Source organism: Ursus maritimus (genome assembly GCF_017311325.1).
Source record: "Ursus maritimus isolate PB19 chromosome X unlocalized genomic scaffold, ASM1731132v1 scaffold_X1, whole genome shotgun sequence".
In the NCBI taxonomy this organism is placed as follows: Eukaryota; Metazoa; Chordata; class Mammalia; order Carnivora; family Ursidae; genus Ursus; species Ursus maritimus.
Genome location: NW_024423319.1, coordinates 70,749,594 through 70,761,427, shown reverse-complemented (window position 1 = coordinate 70,761,427; position 11,834 = coordinate 70,749,594). Strand labels below are relative to the sequence as shown.

Here is an 11,834-nt window from a genome sequence, read left to right as displayed (position 1 = left end):
ACTCATATTTCCAGTTGTCTTTAGGATATGGCCACTTTAATAGTCAAACTCAGCACCACCCCAAATATTCTCAGAAACACACCATTCCTCCAGGCCCATGGTTAGAAATACACTGGCACTCCTTTCCTCTACCCTACTTGCAATCCAATTTTCCAATATGTCCTCATTTATTCCTTTAAAGTAACTTTCTTCAAGATATTCCTCTGCTCCAGAACTTTTGAAAACATCCTATTTCCTACCACAGAACTCACTATTCCTACCACAGCTACTCATAATTTCCTACTTTTCAATACCTACCCTCAATAACTTGGTCTCATCTTATCCACCGACTTTATTTCCCCAAGTTAGTCGAATTCATTTCAGTACATAAGCTATCATTTGAAAAGGATCAATATTAACATGAAGAACAACTTTCCAATTGTGTTCTTGAGACTGGCTTTATCACCCAAGGCAAATTACTTCACTTGTCTGAGCCTATTTCCTTAGCTATAAGCTTAGAAGTTTTACCTCCCTTGCAAAGTGAAATAAAATAAAGGCCACTAGAAAATTTTCACAAAGCATTTTCAGTATCTACAGGACAATGTGACACACTTGCACATGTGCAGATAGATGGCTTTAGACTTGCCTGCTCCCTCTCACCTTTGTTCTTAAGTATTCTCTACCATCTGGAATGTCCCCCCTCTCCTTTTGGATGATACAAATTCTCCCAATATTTCAAAGACTTTCTCCTGTACTCACTGACCATTCTAAGATGTTATGTGGTACCAAAAATAAGAACTACAACGCATTTCAACTATTAGTGTGTACAGATGGTGAGGAATTTGGTTTCTCCAAGTAGGTCATAAACTGAAGGTAGAAATTAGTATAGTCCCCAGCAGATGGGTGAAAACCCAGTTTCCCACCATATTATTAAGCTACCTGATTGATGTAGCTTAGTTTAAGTGGGTAGGTATGATTTTAGTTTGGTCAGGAACTAATATAGAAGAATATGGAGTCATAAAACCTGAGTTTGAACCCTGGTTGCACCACTCACTGTGCTTTTGGGCAATTTATTTAACCTCCCCAAATTTCCAAGTTCCAAAACTTTGAAATAAGGATAATACCAAAACTTTAAAAGGTGGCTGTGATTAGAAGAGATACTGTTATAAAGTAGCTAACATAACACCTGGTATATATTACTTGCTCAGTAAATGTGATTTCCCTTTTTAACTTGCTGCCTGTGCAATCCTACACAGCGTTCAGCATTGTCTGATGACAATGTATTACATCTGAAAACAGTATGCAGCAAATACCTCTGCGTCTTTCAGCTCAAGAACAGGCACGTACAAAATCTCCTTTTCCAGTGTTTTTATTTGCACATTTAACATTCACAAATCATTTTACAGATTTATTTTTTCCACAGGTTCATTATTTACAGGAAAGATCAGGATTAAAATGGAGTATTGAAGAGAACCAAGAAATTACCAGCCGTGATGGCATAGAGTACAAAGGCTCTGAAAGAAACAGAACAGAGTGAACAAGAGCAGCGTGTGGCCACTTTCTACCAGGTGGAACCACTGACTTCATTAAGGCAAAGCCCTTACTCTGTTATTTCCCCCATCTAGTTTAAACCAAGTAAAAAAGGATTTTATTCTCACACTACTGCTCTCTGAGGTCCTAGAAATATAATTGGTATTATAAGTGACTAGATGCTTCCCCTGACTATAAACACCTGAATAAACAGGTTAAATTTTGATGCATTAACCATCCCTCTGGGAGAATTAAAATGAAAGAGGCAGAAGTCACTTGACTCAAGACTTCAGGAAAAAGGAGAGGAGTGCGTGCGTGTGTGCGTGTGTTGGGTGTGGGGAAAGGAGACAAAAGGGGCTCAAGGTGGGGGAGGGCAGTAAACCTAACACTTTCCAATGTACAACTGCTCTTGTGTTTTTCTCAGATGCTAATATAGTGTTCTATTACTCGGGGGGGAGAATGAAAGTTATCTATCTCCAGTCAGTTGTAGGGTGTAATGGCTAATGACAGGGAGCGTAAACTGGGAAAGGGGTACATTCATTTCATGTACATAACAATGCAATTCAAAACTGTGTCCTACTATGCTCCCACCTACAGTGTTTTCCTATTTTAAATCAGTTTACTGTGTGACCTTGGACAATTTACTTAACCTTTCTGTGACTCAATTTTCTACTTGTAAAATGAAAATTGTAGCACTTTATGTTAAGGAGTAGAGGAGATATATAATAAGCACTTAAGAAGAGTGCATGGCCAAATCAATAGAGACAGCAGATTGGTGGTTGCCAGAGGCTGGGGAGAAGGGGAGAAAGGGAAAAGGAAGTGATGCTACTGGATATGGGAGTTTATTGTGATGTGATGAAAATGTTCTAAAATGAGCTAGTGGTGATAATGACATAATTATGTGAATATACTGAAAAATCACTTAATTGTACGTCACTTTAAAAGGGTGAATTTTATGGTAAAGTATATCTCAATAAAGCTGTTATAAAAATCCTTAAAAAAATAGAATATTGCCTGGCACAATGTAAGTGCCCAATAAATGTTAGCCATTATTAGTAGTAATATTATTGTCATTATTATTACTTGGCCATCCTATGGCCTGAGTAAATCCCTAGAAATTCTTTATTTTCAATAAAAGCCCACGGAATCTAGAAAAGTATTTCTAATTTACATACATGAATTTACATTCACACATTTATTTCTATCCAAATTGTCTCAGAAATTAACAGTCTAATTAAGAAAAACAATTTCAGTATTTTACTCTGGAATAAAACAGCTCATGCAATGGATGTCTGATCATATCATTATAGCGTTTAGATAAATTTCAATGATTTGATGTCACCCAAGAATTTGAAATGACAGGAGATTTTCATTTTCATATTCAGGAATAAACAGGAAGTCCAGGTATAGTAAGTAGTTAGATTATAAGAAGTATACAATTAAATCTTCAAATACAGGCTTGCTAGCCTTCTAATCACATCTGGGGGATACTTTATAAAAAGACAAATATAGTAAACAGTAAAATGCTGACTGGTCCTATGCCCTGTGACAAGCCCACCTTGCCCAACAACAGAAAAAACCCATCACAATAAAAAGATCCTATTTAGCTCATGTAAAAGACTCCTAAGAGGCAAAAGACTTGACAATTAATGGTTGACATTTAAGACTACACTGCACATTCAAATAAGTTTGCATCGGTTGAGTTTTTGTAATCTGAACAGCAATTACATCCAGTCTTCACCTTTCCTATTGCTAAAGAATGTGACAACGGAGGCTCAATGTCAGAAGTAGGAGCAGCAAATGACAAGCCAGGACAGTAGTGATGCACCACAGTCGGCAAAGATGTACCACATCTGGCAATGATGCTGACACACTTGAGTTTCACCTAAAGCACGAAACCTCCCAATTCCTAGAACAGGGTTTCCTTTGTTAAAAGCCCCTTCTCTTCTAGCTTTCTTTCTATAATTAGTCATGTGCCTTTGTAGCAAACCAGGGAAAACTGTATTGAGGGTTACAACTTCCACATACTCAGGTTTTCTGCCATAGAGAGCAATGCACTTTTTTTTGCATATATTATGAAAATAATCATTTATACCATAAAACTGACCATTCATTTTCAGAAAGACAATCTCCATTTTACTCATCTTCATTTAAATCAAATGAAGCCATTCCTTAAGTCACCGCAGAGCAACAGATTAATACACAGAACGAGCTGCCTTAATACCCAATACAATAACCCCCTCCCTCCACCCACACAACCCCCACCCCAGTTGTAGCCTTAAAACTTTCTGACCAAAATATTTAGCCTGAGTAACATTCGGTAGGCAATTCCCTTTTGAGAAACATGATCATTTCTTTAATTTTATATTATAACTATTGGGACAGATTATGAAATAACTTTGGAAGGGAGATATTTTTAGTAAGAGATTAGCAAATTTCAGACAATGGAAATGGATGATAACTTAAGGACCAATTTCAAAATCAGAACCAGTTTCAAAATACTGTCTTGATCAATTCAAGACTGAAAAATTGGCTTTGTGCTCACCAGGTTTATTTTAAAATTTAGAAGGGAAATTGAAATGAATACAAATATAGAACCAAAACCTCTGGACAAGACTGGGACAGAGGGGACCAACTTTGTAATGCTCGGTAATTTAATAACACTCTAAGAACCCATTTGTCCTAGTAGTGTTCTTAGTTCATCTGGGAATGGAGAAAATATGTTTTTAAAATTATATATCTATGTGTAGATAGTCTTTAGATACAAAATGAATAAATATTTAGATTCCATGATAAAGAAAAGCTGTGGAATAAATTCCTATCTTTATAAGTAACTATATATACAATGAATGTTTCCTGCCTGCCTCCTAATCTTTTGTCCATTAAGAGTTCTTCAATGTGCAATTTATAGAAGGCAGTAGCTCATATTACCCTAAAGGAGCCCTGTTTAGCTTAGAATCAGCCTTTCCAGACACTCTGCTCCCTGAAAAGCCTTCACACTTGTGTGTATAAATAGCTGAGAATACAAGTAGGTGCACGTGTGCAAAAAAAGTACTTGTCTAAAGAAGAGCTAAGTAGCTTTACAAATAAACTCTAAAACCAGGAAAATAAATTGCTATTCCCCGACCCAAAAAGCACATCTAATGAAAAAACTGCTAAGTCCCCTATGAAGAGGTGGCAGCTGTAAATCCACGTCATCCACCGTCATGCTCTACACATCTAGTTGTTCTGTGAACCAGCCATCAGAACACGAAATCCCTCCATGTGCACAAGGTTAAACGCAGGCTTTCGATACAGCTTTACTTTCTAGTTAGAGGCCAGACTACACAGAATTAAAAAAAGTATTCCTTAGAGCTATGCTATATCCAAACTGCCTCATTCTACCCTTAAGAAGCAAGTGCCCAAATGATAATATGCATTAAGGACCTACCAATCTAAATTTCTGAGGTCTTACACTTGGGTAAGTTCAAGCACTGGTCCACTGAGAGCTTTAACGAAAGGAAAATTACATACTGACTGCTAACAGCTTACATATTCAGAGCTAGGGAGTAAGATTAAAAACCAGAGTGTCACTGAGGTGCTGTTAACAAGCATGGCGGAAAGGGGACTATACAGAACGACTAAAGAAGCTGATTCTTTAGATGTCCTTTGCTTTTTTAAAAAGCAACAAGTGCAGAATTTTCTCCAGTCAAAATCTGAATACTAGTTAATGCATGTTTTCTCCTCCCCAATTACGAACCCCCTTCCCAACCTCTGTCATTGCCTTTTTAAGCCTAAGAAAGAAATACAACAAAACGGAGAGACTACCCATTCCTATTTATGAAAAGAGAGGCATATTCTAATAGTCATAAGGCAATGTGTTTAAGAGCTGCACCTGAACCGCTACTCTCCAAACTGAAAATACAGTTGCTAATCCCACTCAACCTGCAGGATGTATCCATGTGCTTCCCGCATCATTGGTTGTCACTCAAATGGACCACAGTGACCCTATCATGCCTCAAGGCAGCACTATACTGCATGTACTATGTATTTTAAAGAAATAACATCAAGAGGCAAAGGACAGCCTTTCAAACTTCAGTCCTTACAGAAGCAGGGATGGTGCTTTATGGCTCCCTTCTGATCTCCTCGCATACCAAATACCTCCAAAATTAGACAAAAGAGGGCCAAAGGGAAAGCTCCACGGTGAATTGCATCTTTCAGATGAGCTTTCGATTCACTGATTTTTAATTTCCATTTCCGGATTTACTGAGGAGTGAATGTGAGAATCATCCAACTGATGACAAAATAGAACAAGAAAACGGGATAAATGGCCAGGGCTTTGCGGTTTGGAGGCTGGCTGTCGGCAAGAAAAGCTGTAGAGGCTAAAGAAAACAAACAAAACAAAATGGAATCTTTAATATAGTAAGAGTGTCACAACCACTAACATTTACTACATTTTAATGTGCTTGGCATAGTCTGGCACACAGAATTATACCAAAAGTTCCGTTATATTTGTGATCTTCAGAGAAAAAGGCATTCTGCAGCACAGATTTCCACACAGTTGAGAGCTACTTGTTTCCAATACTTTGAAAGTTTTCAAACATTTCACACGAAAATCTTTCTAAAAGGCGCTTCCTACCCTTTTCGGAGAAGTTACTGACCTATGCTGAATACGCTGAGAAAGATGTATAAGGCGAGCTGCTCCTACGGCAAATGGCCTCATACTGCTGTGCTTTTTGAGTAATTGCTCTCATTATTAAGTTGTTGGCTCTTTTAGATGCCATCCCTCTTGTCCACTCCGGAAATGAGACTCCTCCTTTCACTCATCAGTGATCACCCTCCATGGGCAATCTCTCCTGAACAACCATCTCATATCCTGCCATCCCAGGAAGAGCTGCCCACTTACCTCCTCTGTGTCCCCACCATACCCTGCACAGACCTCCATCTCCCACCTGGGACACCTAGTGCCCTTAAGTGTTTACATGTCTGGCTGCTCCACTAAGTTCTGAACTCTGAGGATAGAGACCATGCCTAGCACAATGCCGGACACATAGTTTGTGCTCAAGAAATAGTTGCTGAATTAAAAAATGGAATGCCTCTCTCTCTTCTAAGATTCTACTTTCTGAACTGCTATAAGCCTGCACACTGGATATTCAGAACTACAAGTATGGTAAATTATCAGACTCTAAGTGAGGGAATGAGGGGGTTCTCCCATGGGCAAAGCACTTGAGCTTAACACAGTCTTCATGATATCAATTCTGGCACTCTCAGACCTTACTTCTTGGATTTTAACCATGTTCCAGAGCAAAGATATGTTAATGCACTTAAAAATATTAGGCAGTCTGTCTATCCCATGAAGTAAGAAGCCAGTGAACAGTTCTAGTTGAAGGGAGAATTTTAAGAGAATTTTAGGAATGCAACAACCACGAGCACATAGCAATCACTGCCTCCGCTATAGGCTCTTCCTAATCTTTGGCAGGATTTTCTACTGAGGCAGAAGAGTACTCTGTGATGATATACCTAACAACCTATACTGGGAAGTGGTATAATACAGTTCTAAACAGGTGTGTCACCTGCTTGGGTTTGAAACTTATTCACTAGTTATGTGTCCTAGGGCAAGTTGCTTAACCTCACTGGGTCTCTTCCTCATCTGTAAGAATGTGACTAATAATACTAGTTTTTATTTATTAGAGTTGTTGTGAGGGTTAAGTGAGATAATACATATAAAGCATTCACAACAGTGCTTGGCCTAGAATAAGCAATCTGTATGTAAATGGTGGCTACCATTCTTATCATGATTAATTTGTCAGGAAAAGGCCCAAGTCATTTCTCAAGTCACCTACGCCTCCTATATGCTAGGATCCGAGCTAGTTCTAGGGTAATCTCCTTTCCCGACCCTATCCATTATTTAAGAATAAATAAGAAAGGATATGATTGTCCACATCTCAGAAGTCCAGATATCCAACTCAGGTAAGATGGACAGCATCCCTATCATTGTCTACTTAGAGAAGAGGGTTCTATGGATGATACTGGCAAGAATCATACCACTCAGGACTGAGGAGTTACACTGCACCTCATCCGGTCTTTGTCTCTAACTCATGTTTTTGTCTGCTTTGCTATTGCAGAGATAAGTACACTCTTACCTACTATAGACCAGGCAAACATCACGATCACCACAAAAAGCCGGACCATGAAGTTTATAGGTCCTGGCTCAGCCAAAAGCACCAACCGGCAAACCAGCATTGCCACTGTCAAGGGAAGTATACAGTAACCCAGCACACAGAGGCTCTGAAAAAAAGATCTAAAAAAATAACATACATCCGTAAAGATCATAAATATACCTGATCTGTATCATGACACAGTTTATTACAGAGATTTCTATATATCGTGGATTATTACCTTCCTCCAAATACATAATACCTATACCCGAACATTGATTTTATGAGGATAGGCTTTTGTATTAAGCATATGCTTTAATTTTTCTCTCCCCATACTCTTCCTCCTTTCCTCTCAAACTCCTTGAGAGTCAATCATCTAGGGTACCAGATGATCTACTCTAATTCCTAGAGACTTCCTTCTCCCACTGAACCTCTAAGACAGTGGTTCTTAATCTCTTCTAGTTTAAAGACCTATTTGAGAATTTGCTGAAAGCTATGGACCATCTCTTCCACAAAATGGACATAATCTTCTAACACAAAAAAGTCTCCATGTGATTTCAGGAGCTGGAGAGAGCATATGAAACTTATCAGAGGACCCTAGATAATTTAAGGTAAGTTAAACTACGTTATCTCTGTTCAGTGGGTTTAAGAGAACTTTCTCTTTAGCCCTCATTTATTTTCATTTTTCTTTTAACATAAAATATCTAACTAGCCAGACTTCCTTAAAAATCTAAGATATGTTACCTGGCTAGGGAAAAGGTACATTTTAATAATACTCACATGTTTCCTCCAAGAAGTTTTGAGTTGAGGGTGATGGTAACTGCACCAAACCAGACAATGACAAACACTTCTGCAAACTGGGGCCCTCCATCCTTTTCACTATCTATAGAGCTTCTTTGAAGCATTCTGTGACAAGAAAATGGCATGAGAATTGCTTCATCTTTTACTTAGAGCAATAAAGTTAAGGCAAACTTTGAATCAGGGAGCTGTCCTAAACCTCACCTGAAGATCTGTAATATGTAGGTTGTACGAAAGCAAAAGGCCAGAAATATTTGGCAAGGCTCCCTTATTTCCAATTCCAAATGCCTCAGAACTACAAGGGTCGCCTGATTTGGCCTTGTTGGTATGTGTAAATGGATTACTAAAGACCTTTTTGGTCAAGCAGAGGTTATAAACTGAAGGATCAAATGTGGCTCATAGACACAAGACTTAAAGTGGGTTTAAATTCAAGTGACAGTATTTTAAAATCGGGAGGTTTCACTTAAAAATATCTATTCCTGGATTTTTTTGAAAAACCTTTAGAATTTCTAACAGTGGGCCTACATTCCTACATGGCAACAACTGGGAACAGCTGACTGACATAGCAGCAGGTCCCTTCACAAGGTGCTTCAGGTCATCAAATCCCACACACATTTAGGTTACTTCTCTAGCCCTTAGACACATGTGTATTTGTAATCTTTCAGTTAAGGCTTTAGTTCTGACATTTATTTATCATTTTTTTAAAGGTTTTATTTATTTGAGAGAGAGATAACACAGCAAGAGAGAAAGCATGAGCGGGGGTGGGGGCGGAGGGAGAGGGAGAAACAGGCTCCCCACTGAGCAGGGAGCGTGATGCGGGGCTGGATGCCAGGACCCCGGGATCATGACCTGAGCCCAAGGCAGACACTTAACTGACTGAGCCACCCAAGTGCCCCCAGTTCTGACATTTCAAAATGGAAACAGTCTATAACCCTATTTAGTTTATTTTTTTGAATCAAAACACAGATTATTACTAAAAGGCATTGCTTTAAAATGGAGTAGCTGAATAGTCACTTAAATATCTTCTCTTTGTCTAAGAATTTTACAGACATAAACTGTTTTGAGTTGTGGACTAGAACACTTGGACTCAGTGTCATTTCTTTTCCGGAAAAATAACAAATAACACCAAGCTCACAACCTCTTTTTATCACATAGTATAGAGGAGTCACACAGTAAGTCTCACCCTGCTACAGGCTTCTGTATTCTACAGCTGTACGAACTCCATTCTGAGTCCTGACAGTCCGATGCAAGGAATGCTGGCACTCATCACTTGTCTGGAATCTCTACTGCTTCAGCATGGTACGATGGGAGAACATTTACAGGCCTCGAAGACAGGAGATCCAGAAAGTGATCCTAGTTCTGTCACTAGGTGTGTAAACTAGAGTAATCAATTTTCCATGCTACCAATGTTTATATTCCCCTCTCCAATGGAACTTTGCTCTTCTGTCCTCTCCCTTTAAATACAATGTGTACGGAAAGCCTAAAACTTTGAAACATGATCTTGCTTTGAACTCTACCACTTCTACTCTAATTTATTCTCATTCGTTTTATTATTAAGATTTAAAATGAATTATGTTTGCAAATAAACAGTGCTTAAATCTATAGATTATTTACTTCATTTAGTTTAATGATGGGGAGGTGCATGAGGTAAACAAATGTCAGTTCAACAGAAATGGCTAAAACAGGCTAAGAAGTTATCGGTAAACAGAGAAGAGCGCAATTTTCACATCTTTAATTCCATCACTCTTTGAATTGATCTGGAAACCAACTTGACTTTTTAGATTTAAATCATAAGGCATACGGTATGTGACAGAACTCCTAAATGAAATAATTGAAATTCTCCTCAATTTTGAAACTGCACACAAAAAAGTATAGTCTATCTCAAATGACAAAGGAAGGAAATTTAAGTACTTACAATGCAAGTGTCACACAAAGGATCAAAGGGCCCCATAGATCCCCTACAAGGCAAGAAAAAAACAGAAGACTGTTAAGAAACAACTATGTAGTATTTACTATCTTTATTCCAGTATCCACCTCTCCTACTCCTGGAATTCAGACATCAAGGCTCTTTCTGTCTGCCCAAGACTTCCCACCTCTCCTACCCCTCTACCTGCCTTCCCTGCTCCCCGATTCTGAATGCCCTTCTTCATACATCCTTTAAATTTTGTTGACTTCATAGACCACAAATCACCCCTCTCCCACCTATTAAGCCGCATTCTAGCATGCTATAAAGACCAATGGGCCAGGAGTCAAAAGACTTAGGTGACCCACCCTCAGAAAGACTAGAGCCAAGTCACTCCATCAAACTGAAACTACACTAGACAAGGCAATTATAATCAGGTTCACCTCAAGAATATGAGAAAGGACGCTGAGACGGAAGCGACTTCCCCAAGTTTATATAAACAATTAGGTGTGGAGGTGGGACCAGAACCTTGGTCTTCTGAGTCCTACTCCAAAGTTCTTTCCACTCTGCCACACTGCTTCCCTTTTATAATCATTACATTGAACTAGTATGGAATTGCTCTTCTTACAGGTGAAAAAACAGGCCAATATTGGTAATTTCATAAGGTCAAACCTTAGCAAATAACATGAAAGCTATTAGAGAAGTATAAAAAATAAAAGTATTAGACCTGCCAACATCAAGTCTAAGCACAGTGGTTCTCAATTAATAGCTGTTAGGTAAATTCATCAGCCAACAGTTCAGTAACATACAGCTTCCAGCAAAATTACCTTCCTCCACTGATATGAAAAAAGATACATACACCATTTATAACTTTAACCTCATATGTACATAACTTGAAAGAAGTATGCATATGTACATACTAACATTGTATTTTTTTTTTCATATTATATACGTAATTTTGACACCACTGTGGAAAGTTTGGAAAAGATATAAAGAAAAATCATAATCCTACCACTCTGACAAAATATTATTTTTCTTGTTAAAATTTTGAACTTATCGGGGCGCCTGAGTGGCACAGGGGTTAAGCGTCTGCCTTCAGCTCAGGGCGTGATCCCGGCGTTCTGGGATCGAGCCCCACATCAGGCTCCTCCGCTATGAGCCTGCTTCTTCCTCTCCCACTCCCCCTGCCTGTGTTCCCTCTCTCACTGGCTGTCTCTATCTCTGTCAAATAAATAAATAAAATCTTTAAAAAAAATTTTTGAACTTATCAACTAAAAAAGTGAATTCAAGTACAACTGACATTAATACACTGGCTTTTAAAAAATACACTGAGTTTTTTTTAATTCATAAAAAGTCTGTAACAGTATTTTGAAACTATTTTCTTAATATATATAGATATATCTATCTATATCTATCTATCTATATATATCTAGATCTATCTCTCCCTATATATATATATATATATATATATATATATATATATATAT

General features: G+C 38.3%; 1 protein-coding gene across 1 annotated transcript in view; it reads right to left on the bottom strand.

Annotated features, from left to right (window-relative positions):
- Positions 1–1,332: 1,332 nt before the first annotated feature.
- Positions 1,333–11,834, bottom strand: part of YIPF6 (Yip1 domain family member 6) — a 28,551-nt gene continuing 18,049 nt past the window's right edge. The window contains exons 4-7 of the mRNA XM_008712280.2: positions 10,360–10,402; positions 8,427–8,552; positions 7,632–7,789; positions 1,333–5,870 (exon numbers count right to left, since the gene is read on the bottom strand). Coding sequence (XP_008710502.1) covers positions 5,752–5,870; positions 7,632–7,789; positions 8,427–8,552; positions 10,360–10,402 — 446 coding nt within the window. The 3' untranslated portion in view covers positions 1,333–5,751. The remainder of the gene's footprint in view (positions 5,871–7,631; positions 7,790–8,426; positions 8,553–10,359; positions 10,403–11,834) is intronic.